The following is a 13,380-nucleotide window of genomic DNA, read 5'->3' as shown; positions in this document are numbered from 1 at the left end:
AAGAGCAAACAAACAAAAAAGCCAATAAATCAACAACAAGTTAGGTGGTGATAAGCTCAATGGAGAAAAATTAAAAGGGTAATGAAGAAAAGGAGTATCTGACAGAGAGTTGTGATTTATGTTGATGGACAGGGATGACTTCTGTGATTACATTTGAGCAGAGGAAGTGAAGGAGCAAGCCATGTGAATAACTTTGGGGAAGAGAATTCCAGGCAAAAGGAACAGTAAGTGCAAAGGCCCTGAGGCAGAAATTTGTTATGGTAGTTTGATGAAAAGGAAGATGTTGCACTGAAGTTTATCTAGTATGTTCTTATGCTGAGGGGGAAGGAGAAAGGGAATGGCTAGTAAGCATAGTATCTGGGGAAGCAGGGGAATCTGTGATTTAGAACTCAGGTTACATGATTATTCTTAAACAGAAGGGAGAATACTGCATTCACTGAAAAAGGAGGAAAAGGGGTTGATGATGGAGGCCACTTTGTCTTCTGGGTGAGGGCATGCGGTCAGGGAGTTGAGTGAGTCCCTGTGTCATTTGCTTTGTGCTATAGAAATCAAGGTCATTAGCTGAATATGTGGAAGAGGATGGTGTAAAGATTTGAGGACACAAGGATCTGAGGATACAGCTGTTATGAGCACATTAGAAGAGTCTCAAGATGAGTAATGGTGGGGCTTGGAAAGGGACTGGAGACTGTGCCCAGCCAACAGAGTCTATTATTGCATGGGCTTATTGGCCAACCAGGTGGTAAATCACTGACTGCCTATATCATCTGTTTCTCTCTCCATCCATCCATCCATCCATCCATCTATTATCTGTCTGTCTCTACAGAATCGAACCCAGTGCCCCAATCATATTAGTTTATATTTGTTAAATCTCATTCTTGAGAAACGTGGAATCTCACGAGAGGGGAGAGGAATCTCTGAAATGAATTAGGGGCTGACTCTGGCTTGTTGCCAAAGGTGAGGAGGAGAGAAGGAAGGCTGGCTAGAGCAGATTGATGTGAGATAAAGGATACTCCATGGCAAGAGAGTCTCCTGGGAAACTTTCAGAGGTATTCTCCCCCCACTGTTGGAGAAGTAAGTGTAATTTCAGTCTGCCTGTGCTGCTCCAGTTGGTTCCCTATCTTTAATGAGTTCTTTTACGGATGCCTGGCCCTGGTTCATGTGAGGGCGTGGCCAAGCATCGTTGGAGGCCAAAATCCCCATCTAGACGCTGAATCTATGGCATTACTACTGTTACTGATGTGGTCTCAAGAGCTAGACAAACAAATATGAACTGTGTTAATTGTTTTTTTTTTTTTTTTTTGATAGGACCTTTGTATAAAGGGTGCTCAGATACTAAATTTTAAGAGCTCATTAGTGGAGGAAGCAGTGAATGAGCTAATAAATATGCTGCTGGATGTGGAAGTTCTATCCAAAGAAGAAAGTGACAAAGTGTCTAATATGAATAGTGCTGATTCAAAAAACAAAAGTTTGGGTAAGAGATGGAGTCATGGAAGGGTCTTATTTTTCTAGGACATTACTGAAAACTAAAATTTCATTTCTACATAGTGATTGGTTTCACACTTCTGTAAACACTCTCCCAATTTTATAAGGACATTTATAAATCTGAAATTATGATTCTGAGCATATTGTCACTTATCCCATTATTTTTTGTTAAACTGTATATGCATGTACCTTATCAGTAGAGTAGGATGGATGATGGGTTGGAATTCCCATTGGAATTCCCTGCCTATACTGAAGCAAACCTTTTGTAGGACAGATGAGGACACTGAGAGGCAGGGAAGGAAAGTGATTCTCCCAAGGCCTTATGGCTATTGATGGAAGAGAGAGCATTAGAACCCAGGTCCCTGAGGTCTGGTCTTGCCTTTACAGCCATGGCTCCTGTCTCTCCTCCTATTTCCTCACACCGAGGAGGAGAGGACTCCATCGGCCCACCCGGTGCCCCAATTTCTTCTTCCTATTCTTTGATGGACTTGCTTTCTAGGAATTCTGACATTTAAGTGTTATTCAACTTGCATGTAATTATCTTAATTTTCTTCTCTTTAATTGCAGTAGATGGTTCTCTCTTTCTCCATCTCTCTCAATCTTCTCATCTTGTAACAGCAAAGAGAGAAGAAGGAAAGTCTGACACCTTGACATCATCCTTTAAGGCCCCAGCAGGCCTCCTGCCTTTGGCAACTATCCTGAGAAAGAAGAAGGAGACTGAGGTGTTAGAGGAGGAAGCCTGTGGGTTGCTGTCCTATTTCAACCACCAAAACATGGATGCGCTTCTGAAAGTTACAAGGAACACACTAGAGGCCATCCGCAGGCGTATTCATTCCTCCAACACGATGAACTTCCGGGGTAATAATTCCACACAGTTTACCTACTGGCAGCCCAGCCATGTTTGCTGCTTGTGTGTGTATTCCTGTTATTTTTAAATAATTTTAAAAATCCACCATTTATTGAGAGCCTCCTTGTAAGTTTATACTTTATGAACTTTGATTATCCCAACAGTTCTATGAAGTAGATCTTATTAGTCCATACTCTCCAAAGCAGAACATTTCTTTACTATTTTTGTGTCAATTTAGTACTTTCCAGCCAGTTTGTTCATTCTTAATATAATCATCTTCTCTTCACAATTCAGAAATGGGTGTTGCATTTCCCAGATGAGCCACAAAAATCCATCAAATCTAGAGACATTTTGAAACTAAATTTTATATTAAAAATGAAAATACATTATTAATTAAAATTGCAAAATGATAGGGTAATAAACCCGATTGATTTTGAATATTGGCATTTAAGGGGAAGCATCTCTATACTTAATTAAAAGCAGATGAATAAAAGTGGATACATTGAAGGAATTTTTGATTGGCAGCATGGAACAGAGTGATAGGGCTTTTATTTAACACAGGGATATTATTAGAATTTATCAAGCATTGGTTGATATGCTGAATATTAAATCACATGTCTTTCCCAACTTTATATATTACAGATATTTCCAACTATATAAAGTTACACACACACACACATCCACATTTATGTATTTATGCCTTATACCGATACTTATACCTATATGCAACTTTAAAAGCCCCTTGGATATAAATGATGAGTTACACTTTATCTCTTCTCCATTCTTTAACTGCTCCCAGTTTGAATTATATGCACTGTGGTAGAAAAGGCATATGTTTTATGTGAAATTCCAAACTGGTTATTTGTTTCTGACTTTGGCTAATTCTGACAGCTCTTCTTGTTCTTCATGCCTCGCTTCCTTATTCTACATTTAACTAATTTATTAGCTTGCTGGTGTGTGGACAGCATCATTTTCAGTATTTTAGATCACAGTTCACATTATTAAGCCAGATTCCACATAGTGGGTGGCCTTTTATGGAGTAGATTATATCAGCAGAAAATGTGTCGGGTTCCACTGAACTGCTGTTACATTGAGCAAAATGAGTTACTCTGTAGTTTTCATTCATCCCCCAAATATTTGTCTGATAATGTAGTTCCTATGTATTGTTCTAGGTGCTTTAATTTTCCTGGCTTAAAAGGAAATAAACCCCATTTTAAATTAAAAAAAAAATAGTAAGTCTTCCCTCTTTTGTGTTAACTCAGACAGTAAGAGTACATCTAGGCTGAAGCAGAACAGCCTGCCCATTTTCCGGGCCGACATCACTCTGGCCATTCCCAACATCACCATGGTCCCTGCCCTGGAGGACATACAACAGACGCTGAACAAAGCCGTGGAGTGCATTGTCAGTGTCACCAAGGGGGTTCGACTGTGGAGCAGTGAGCTGCTGTCCAAGGTGGGTGTGGGATGAGGGCATCATTTTATATGGAAGCTGCTTCTTTTATGGATGGGACCGAGCTGAAAAATATCCTTTTACTTTGTAGAAAAAGATGCAGGAGAGAAAAATGGCTGCTTCGCAGAATAACGAAGACAGTGATTCTGATGTTGAAATGGGAGGAAACGAATCTCAAGGTGAATGTTCCTTTGGTTTTTTTGAACCATTCATTGAAAACCAGCATTGAGGGAGCTCAAATGGATTTTTTTCCCCTCCATGCAAGTCTTAAATCAGTGTTGATTGGAATATTAATCTACTAGCCAATTTTAAGTTGATATACTATAAAAATCCATGTATTTTAATGACTCCATTATAAATCATGTATCTTTAGTGTATATGTCACAGATGGGGCTGCCTCAGTGATTTCTCAAATCAATAACTTAGTCTTCTATCTTAAGAAAATTACCTTCAAATTTACTGATTTTTTTCCCTAGAGACTGAAATCTGTTGAGCTCCTCTTGTGAATTCCATTTATGTTCTCCACCTCAGAATTTGCAGTCAACTCTTGTATTTCTGTCTCATTACTGGTATTCTCTATTTTGTGAGGCATGATCCTTACACTTTCCTTTAATTCTTTCAATTGGGTTTTCAGTCATTCTCTGAATATTTTATAACAGCTGATATGAATTTTGTTTAGTAATTCCAGTAGTTGGGTTTTCTCATGTATAGTTTCTATGGACTGCTATTGTTGCTATGTGTGGACATGGCTTTTCTGTATCTTTGCATGGCTTACCATTTTTATTTTTATTGAAAACTTGATCTTTATTTATTTATAAAGATTTTATTTATGAGAGAGAGAGAGAGTGTGCGCACGAGCAGGGAGAGAGGCAGAGGGAGAGGGAGAAGCAGACTCCCTGCTGAGCGTGGAGTCCAATGGGGCTCGATCCCAGGACCCTGAGATCACGACCTGAGCGGAAGTCAGATGCTTAACCTACCAAGCCACCTAGGTGCCCCCAAAACTTGATATTTTAATGTGGCAGCTCTGAAAATCTGCTTGTCTTCACCCCCGAGCGCCCCCCCCCCCCGCCCCTGCCAAGAGTCTGTTGTTGTTACTGTTTATTTCATTATTGACTATACTGACCTTCCTGGACTCATTCTGTAAAATTAGTCTTTCCTGTGGTGTGTACTACTGTAGTCTCTGGTTGGTTAGTTTGAAGGTCAGCTAATGATTGCACAGAGATTTCCTTAATCCTTTCAACCGCTAAGTCTTACACCTTTTGCCTAGGAATGGTATGGATGCTGGAGCACCCTGAAAACTCAGAAATTTTCAGTACCGCCTTAGCTTTTATTTACTTGATTTTGCAAGGCCCAACTAAAAGATTGGGGCATTTTAGGTCTTTCCTGGGCATGTGGATAGCTCTGTGCAGATGCTTGAGTTTCTAGAGCCCCAGGGGATAGGTCAGGGCTTTACAAAGCCCTCTGTGGATCTCTCATTCCCCAGATCTTTAATTTTTTTGGTCAACCTCTTCTTTGCCTCAACTAATATCATTGTCTCAGTGATCCGTGAAGTTAATTGTTGCTGATTGTTTTTTTAACAAGTGCCTTAGTGATAGGGACTTTTTTTTTTTTCCTTAGTGAGTTCTGAATCAGATCAAGTAACAATAAACTCTGAATGGGGCTTTTCCAGACAACCTCTTGATGGGTCAAAGAGTGACAATTCTCTGGGGCTTCTTGCAGAGCTTCCAGTGCAGTTTGGGCCCTCTGGTGACTGCTAGGCTGCGGCTGTGTTTCTCAAGGCTACCACATCCCCAGTGAGGGGGCAGCAGGCTATGGAAGTTAAAACATCTCAGAACTCACTACTGTTAACACGATTTTAGCATTTTTTTCTTGACTAAAGGAGCACCACTTGGCTTGTTGCCTGCTTTGGTTAATGTCCAGAGTCCTGAAAAAATTGACAAATGTTCCCCATTTTCAGTTGCTTTTGCAAAGAAGCCGTCTGTCAGAGGTCCTTCCTTTACAGAAATGTCTTCCTTTCAGAAATCCCCTCATCGTTTTAAAGCATGTTCCCTATGCTTTTGATATAAACTTTTCTCTCTCTCGCTCTCTTTTTTTTTTTTTGCTTTTAGATACCTTTGAGATAGCATCTGTAAACTTACCCATTCCTGTACAAACCAGGAACTATTATAAGAATGTGTCCGACAACAAAGAGATTGTGAAATTAGTCTCTGTGCTTAGCACAATCATCCACTCCACCAAAAAGGTATGCCAAGAGGACTTGGGGTCAGAGCCCTGTGCTTTACCATGTGTACCTGTGTGAGGTTGAAGGTCTCAAGCTTGTCCTACATGTAGCCTGGGCTTTAACCACTGTGCCTTTCGGGATGGGGCGGGGGGGAGTTATGCAACCTGACACGTGCTCAGCAAATGTTTGTTTAACTAAAGATTTTTCTTCCTAGATTGCAAGGTGAAAAAGAACGATTATTCCTGTGTTTCATATTGTGTTCTGTCTAATGCTGTAAACATATGTATTTACTTAGTTAGTACTAATAGACCTAATCATTAAAAAATTTGATATGTTTCAAAGCAAACTGGTGTTGCAGTTCACTTTCAGAGAATCAGTGATACCAGTACTGACTAGTATCATTTGAAACATAATAAGATTTATAGTCAGTTTTTCATATTTGTGTAGTCAGGTAAACCTCATAAACTATCAGCTGGAAATGTATGTGTTTTGCCACGTGGAAATAAGATAATAAGGAGAACAGGAAATTGTAGTGTTATCGGTACAAACTTATACTCGACAGGGGTATAAATTCAGTTTAACTTTTCTTCCAACCTGCTCTTCTCTCAGCTTCCCTTTTTTTTTTTTTTGTTCGGGGGAATCAGTTCTTGTCAGAAAGATTCAAAACCCTGAAGACAATTTCTACTTAAAAACAATCTATATTTACATTGCCCCTAAGACCTGTTGACTCTTTAAAAATGTCTCTGAGTGTTGAGGGAATGGTTGTCACTCAGCAAATACATCTTTTCTGTTAGTCAGTTCTGATAGAATGAGCTTCATTTGTTTGAAAACATTTTGAAAAGCTGCCATTGCCATAACCATGTGAAGAAATATTATTAAGTTTAATTTTAATGTGTTCCTGAGGGAACTGGAAGCTTTTGCATTTATGCATTTTCAATTTTCCCTTCTTAATATATTGAAGGTCCTATATTTAATTTTGCCCTAGGGACAGTGTTCGCATAATTCAATTTAACAAATATTTATCTAGTGCTTAGTTTATCAAGCTCCATAGAAATGATAAAGGTAAATAGTCTATGATGATAATAAACATTCAGATATATTTTCAAGTGTTGTAGTAATCATGGAAAATATAATAAAATAAATCAATAATGAAGCTCATTACTTTCTCTGAATATAAGCAGCCATGATTATGAAAATCGAAGGGTAAGTCATAGTAGTCGAAATTAGCATACTGTTGGCAACAAAATGCTTATCTTTGTGTTATTTCTGTTGCGTTTGCTTTTATATTATATGAAGGAAGTGTGCAAATCTCAGGCACTTAGAATAACTCGAAGGACTTTTTCCAGATTGACGAGATGGACAAATTGTTTCTGGAAGAATAAATACACACTTAGTCATCATACTAGACATGGCCAGTGCTCCGCAGCCAAGGACCCTTCTGGGTGATTCTGCCTCAGTCAGGGAAAATCCTATGATCCCGGCCCTTTTCTTCTTGCCACAGCTGATTGGATCAGAATGGAAATCTGACCTACATTGAGCAGATCCATAGGCTAGCCATCAGCTTACAACACTGCCTGTCTTGAAAAGATGAGCTGGACCGAACCATCGAAATAACCGTGGCAGGAAAAATAACTTAAGCAGAACAGCTGTACCCATGCAATTCAGGCAATTCTTCCTTAAAGCTCTAGGTTACCTCCACTTTATTTTTTTAGAACTTTTGAAATTAAGTTTTTAATTCCAGTATAGTTAACATACAGTGGGTTACCTCCATTTTAGAAACTTCCAATCTAATAAAGAGTGACACTGTCAGAAAAGGTAAATGAGAGTCTAAAACTTAGTTAGGGTATATTCTTAATATTATAAAGTCTAGGATGTTGGAAGAGCTCAGGATTCTGGAATTTCTACCCATATTCAGGCATCTTTGATAATTTGTAATTCATTCGCCAAGACATCATATGCTTGTGAATGTCTTCATGCTGTTGCAATTCATCCTGGGTATGCACGTCAGCATCTCAGCCCATGCCAGGGAATCGGTTTGGTGGGGATAAGTAGTGGCAGGCTTAGCTTTGTGCATTTTCATGAGTGGGAAGTCTCAATAGCTATTAAACCTGAAGTTGTGAGGGACATTTTAGCTGCGTGTGGGGAGTGGTAGAGTAAAGCTGCTTGGTTTTTGAACAGGTTGGTGAAATTTACTGAAATGATTGGGCCATTTAGAATGCTGTTGGTAATGTCATATTTTTTTCCCCAAATAATGGCATTTTTCATTCCATCTCAGTTTAAAAATTTTTTTCTCATGTAGATGTAACTCTGAAATTATAAGCCAATAGGAAAATTTGATTCCCAACAGGTATGAACATGAGAAATGAGGAGCTAAATCTTTAATTATTTGTAGATGATAATGATTATGTCATGTAAATCCATGAGGCTAATCTGAAAAAAAAATATAGCCCAAAGAGAGTTAAGTTAGTTGTTAGTTGAAAGATAATTATAGGCATTTCTGCTCTAATGAAATAAACATATTCCTGAAAATCCTCTTTTGTAAGGTTGCATGTTTAATATAACATGGATTATGAGAAAAACAGGCTTGAGGCAGGGAGCCGAAACCTAGGACATTTTGTTAACCAGTGTGGTTACAAAAACTACGACAATCATAGTAAACTATCCACCCATTTAATGAGGGTAGAGTAAGTAAAGAACTTTAAGGTGAGAGAAACTTGGTGGAAAGGTGGGTGTGAGAAACAGGTGAACCTGCCGAGCTATGGAAACAAGGATAAAATATAGAAAGATCGAGTTGGACTGTGCAAAGAACATTGTCAAAACGAAGTGGTGACCAAATTGGCCCCAAAGGAAAAAGTTGTGGAAGGGTTGTGGTACACAGGATTGTGCCCCTCCGTGGCCTGCTGCTTTAGCTGGTACAGAACAAAGTGCTGGGAGAAACAGCATTTGATGTGACCTCCTCATTATGTTGGCATCCTTCTCTAGTTACCAAATGTGAGTGAGCCGGTATCACTCACAGAGGCACCCTTTATAGCAAACGGACTCTTTATTAAAAAAATCAATTTTTAAAACTTATATGCCATCCATAGCCAGTTATAAAAATAGTGGAGAAAGATCCTGTTTACAATAACCATTTCATTGAAAAATACCCAGGAACATACATGATAAAGAGTGTGTGAGGTCTCTATAAATCTTCCCCTAAAAGTTAACAAGTAATGAAAAAAAATGAGAAGATTTGGAAATGCATACTGTGTTCCTGGATGGGAAGATTTAACATTCTACAGATGTCAATCCTAATCCAGTGGGTTTATACATTTTATGTGATTCCATGCGATCTTCCAATGGAGTTTGGTGCTGGATATATTCTGTTTGCCCCTCCAGATCTTATCTCCACCCTCTGATCTTAGGGAAAAAATTAATAGATTGCCATTGAGGCTTCCAATAGATTTGACCAATGAGAGAGTCATGGGGGAGGTCTGATGATGGGGAGTGGCGTGGAGGGAGAGGGAGGGGACAAAAGTGACCTCAGAGTGATTTTTCCCATAGCACCCTTGGTGTGGTGTGATTTTGAACTGTGGTTTCTGAACGAAAGGCCGGCTCCAATCAAGAGGCTCTTGTCCAAAAGAGTCTTCATGGACTCTCTTTTTCTAATTTCTAGAAACTGTTCCCCTCTCCTTTTGGCTGGGAAGGCTAACAGTTTTGTCATTACTACTCTTGACTTACCGTGTCCATAATGTATCTAATTCCAGTTCTGTGGCATTTCTAACTATTTACACACCTCACTACTTAAGCGTTTTAATAAATCTGTGGGAACCAGCAGCAGTTGAGCAATATTCACTTATACCATGATGCCATTTCCACATCTTTCCTCTCAACGCAAATGTGTTATTTGTATTCTAGGAAGTTATTACATCTATGGATGGCTTCAAACGCTACAATCATATTTGGCAAAAAGAGAAAGAAGAAATGGTTATGATGTTTATTACGGAAAACCCCTTGCTCTCTGAATTTGAATCTCAGATTCTCTATTTTCAAAAGCTAGAGCAGGAAATTAATGCCGAGCCGGAGTGCATCCACGTGGGTGCTGTTGCTGTGTACACAGGTTGGTTCATTTTCCTCATTTTCAGGCAGTCATAAAAATTCAACAGTATTGTTCTGTCTCTTTACCTAGATTAGCATTCCAGAGAGTTCTAGCTATCTTTAAGATTGACTGTCCTTTTAGGGGTTCAAGTTTTAAGACCAATTTGTAGATTTGTTTTTAATTCCCTTCTGCATAATTATATATTCTGGACTATTTTGAACACTTTGCTGCTAAACCTTGAAAATAAATGCTAATTCAGAGAAAGAAGATGAGCATGTTGTATCTGGAATTAAAATTTACCCTTCCTTTAATAAGTAATTATAAACATTTGAGGCTTATTTCCAGTAGTTTTGATAATGTACTTTTTTTTAGCATTTCGAAATATGTTCTGAATTGTTGTAAGACAAGCTTTATAAATATGAATGAATGTATAATGAGTAGGAAAATCTAATTTTTTTTTCAGTTTGATTTTCTTATGTACTACAGGGCTATAAATTGCAAAATATTTATTATTGGTGAACAAGAGCACTCTGTCTTTTCATACTGGTTCAAATTTTTCAAACTGATCTGTGGACATTTGGGTTTGACAGCTGACTTGAAGTTCATTCTGACTACTGAGACAAAGGCCTGGATGGTTGTCATTGGCCGTCACTGTAACAAAAAATACAGGAGTGAGATGGAAAACATCTTTACACTTGTTGAAGAATTCAATAAGAAACTGAATCGTCAGATTAAAGACCTAGATGATATTCGGATTGCTATGGCAGCACTGAAAGAAATCAGGGAGCAGCAAATCTCCATTGACTTTCAAGTAGGACCTATTGAGGTAACTGATAACCATTTGCTCATTTTGGAAATATCTCCACATGTTGAGTGATATTAGAACCAGCAGCATCGCTGGGGGTTTGAAGAGGACGCCCAGTAACTGACACCCCTGTTTGCCCCTGTCTGCGAATTCAGACAAAACTGTAGTCAGGTAGTCAAGATCAAACAAACACCTAACTGTCGTCAAGATCAAAATACAACCTTTATTCATGATAGAACTTATTTGAAAGACGTGGCTTAGTGTACAACTCCTGTATTCCCATTACTGTCCAAATCCATACACAGACACTATGGGCTTGTGAACACTATATCCCAGAATTGTTGAACCAACTCCCACACCAGAGGCAGCATTGGAAAGCTGCAGGCCCCTCTGTTACCCTGCTTTACTTTATTGGTACTGGGGTGCAGACCAGAGGGATGCATTCAAGGAGGAAGAAGAAAGAGGGAGAAAGGCACTGGGCTAGGTTTGCCCAAATCAACAGTCTCTTCCCCAAATTAATGATTAGGTATTCATTCCACCTGTATGGGGAGAACTAATGGTTGGAGAGGGGGTAGGGATATTTAGGGAAAATCCTTTCTCATGAAAAGCAATTTTAGTCTTTTAGCTAAGAGAGTAGTCTAGGATTTTGCATCTTGAGGGCAATGACTCGGCTCAGGTTTTGATGTGCAAGTTCCCTCTTGTGTCTTACTATTGGAACCTCTTACCAACACAACGAAATGGGGTAGAGTTAAAACCCTGATTTATTATCCTAATAGTAGCAGTTAGATTATTTTATATTTTTCATTTATTTGATATAATTTTGAAGTCTTGAAATACAATTTAGGGGCCTACATAAAACTACCTTTTATTTGTATAATGATTTATAGTTTTTATAGTGTTTGAAATTCATTTAAAATGCTGTTTTTTGATATTTGCAAAAATCCTATGAAGCAGTCAGAGAATTCTCCCATTTTACAGATGAGGAAACTGAAGCTTAGGGGCTCAGTTGCTCATTTAGGTTTTTAGAGTTTGCAAGAAGAATAGTAGAACTCTCTGGGCAGTTTCCCTAACATTTTGGTCTTTTCCATTTTAACGCTTTAAATGAGTGTAGATTTATGCATCTGAGAGGCAGAAATTAAATTTTCCTTCTTTTGTGTAGGAATCCTATGCCCTGCTTAACAAATATGGGCTTCTGATAGCAAAGGAAGAGATGGACAAAGTCGATACTCTGCATTATTCTTGGGAGAAGCTCCTGGCACGTGCCAGCGAAGTTCAGAATGAATTAGTCTCACTGCAGCCTGGTTTTAGGAAGGAACTTATTAGCACCGTGGAGGTCTTCCTTCAGGACTGTCACCAGTTCTACTTGGACTATGATTTGGTACAACTCCAGCTTTTTCTGTTTGTATTTTTGGGGAAGAGTGAACAGAGCATGCAAAGTGTTTAAAGATTATGTGTCAAGTTTAATGAAATTCCCTAGGAGTGGGAATTTTATTTTCATGACAGCAATCTAAGAAATGAGGAATTTAAAAAGTGCTGTTCATGTTATATCATTGGTCTGTTCTTGAGGCTGTTTGATAGCTTTCTAAACTTGTGTAGACAAATACTATTCACATATGGTTAAAACAGTCCTCCTTAGGGCGCCTGGGTGGCTCAGTTGGTTGAGCGACTGCCTTCGGCTCAGGTCATGATCCTGGAGTCCCTGGATCGAGTCCCGCATCGGGCTCCCTGCTCGGCAGGGAATCTGCTTCTCCCTCTGACCCTCCCCCCTCTCATGTGCTGTCTCTCTCATTCTCTCTCTCTCAAATAAATAAATAAAATCTTAAAAAAAAAAAAAACAAAAAAAAAACAGTCCTCCTTCTACAGCTTTCCTTGCCTCCACAAACACCACAGAGTGCCCAGCATGTGCCAGGCACTGTCCTTGGTGCTGAACCCACAAACTGGACAAGACAGATGGAGTTCATGTTTTAGTCATTTATTTATGAGTTTTAGTGCCAACTCTTCTATGGGAATATGTTGTATAATAAGACCAACTTCTAGCCAATTATAATATACTACAGAAAGGAAATATGTAGAGTAAAGGGTACAGTCTGTGCCTATTATATAGGAAAAACACACCAAACCACAAAGTTAATAAAGTTATGAGATTGGATCCATGCACTAACTTCATGGATGAAGAAGCACAGAAATCCACATATTGAAGGTGTTATAATGTAGTCACTTTGCAAATAGATATGAGAATGGTAAAATCTGAGTTTTGTGGCATTAGTGTTTTAGTTCAAAACCAGACATTATATGGGCTTCCTATAGAGTGCTTATTGACCCTTCTTTGCCTGTGTCACCTAAGAAATGAATAGTACTTGTTTTTAATTTTCAAAATTTCTTAAAATTTAGAAGTTGTGGTAGTTTTAGACTTGAAAATATTTCCAAATGAGACAATTTCTTGAGTCCTTTTCTACAATTAAAAAGTGAAGTTTCCTGTCATTGATGTGACATGCAT

General features: G+C 38.7%; 1 protein-coding gene across 1 annotated transcript in view; it reads left to right on the top strand.

Moving 5' to 3' along the window:
• Nucleotides 1-13,380, top strand: part of DNAH5 (dynein axonemal heavy chain 5) — a gene marked incomplete at its 5' end in the record, with an annotated part of 208,233 nt that overhangs the window by 37,850 nt on the left and 157,003 nt on the right. Inside the window, 8 exons of the mRNA XM_032415335.1 lie at nt 1,306-1,471; nt 2,101-2,340; nt 3,592-3,782; nt 3,871-3,958; nt 5,888-6,021; nt 9,898-10,099; nt 10,669-10,904; nt 12,043-12,261. Of these exons, the coding sequence (XP_032271226.1) occupies nt 1,306-1,471; nt 2,101-2,340; nt 3,592-3,782; nt 3,871-3,958; nt 5,888-6,021; nt 9,898-10,099; nt 10,669-10,904; nt 12,043-12,261 (1,476 nt within the window). The remainder of the gene's footprint in view (nt 1-1,305; nt 1,472-2,100; nt 2,341-3,591; nt 3,783-3,870; nt 3,959-5,887; nt 6,022-9,897; nt 10,100-10,668; nt 10,905-12,042; nt 12,262-13,380) is intronic.

This window comes from Phoca vitulina, unplaced genomic scaffold (assembly GCF_004348235.1).
Source record: "Phoca vitulina isolate PV1807 unplaced genomic scaffold, GSC_HSeal_1.0 scaffold17, whole genome shotgun sequence".
In the NCBI taxonomy this organism is placed as follows: Eukaryota; Metazoa; Chordata; class Mammalia; order Carnivora; family Phocidae; genus Phoca; species Phoca vitulina.
Note: the sequence above shows the minus strand (reverse complement) of the source record. Positions and strands in the feature narration are given on the sequence as shown.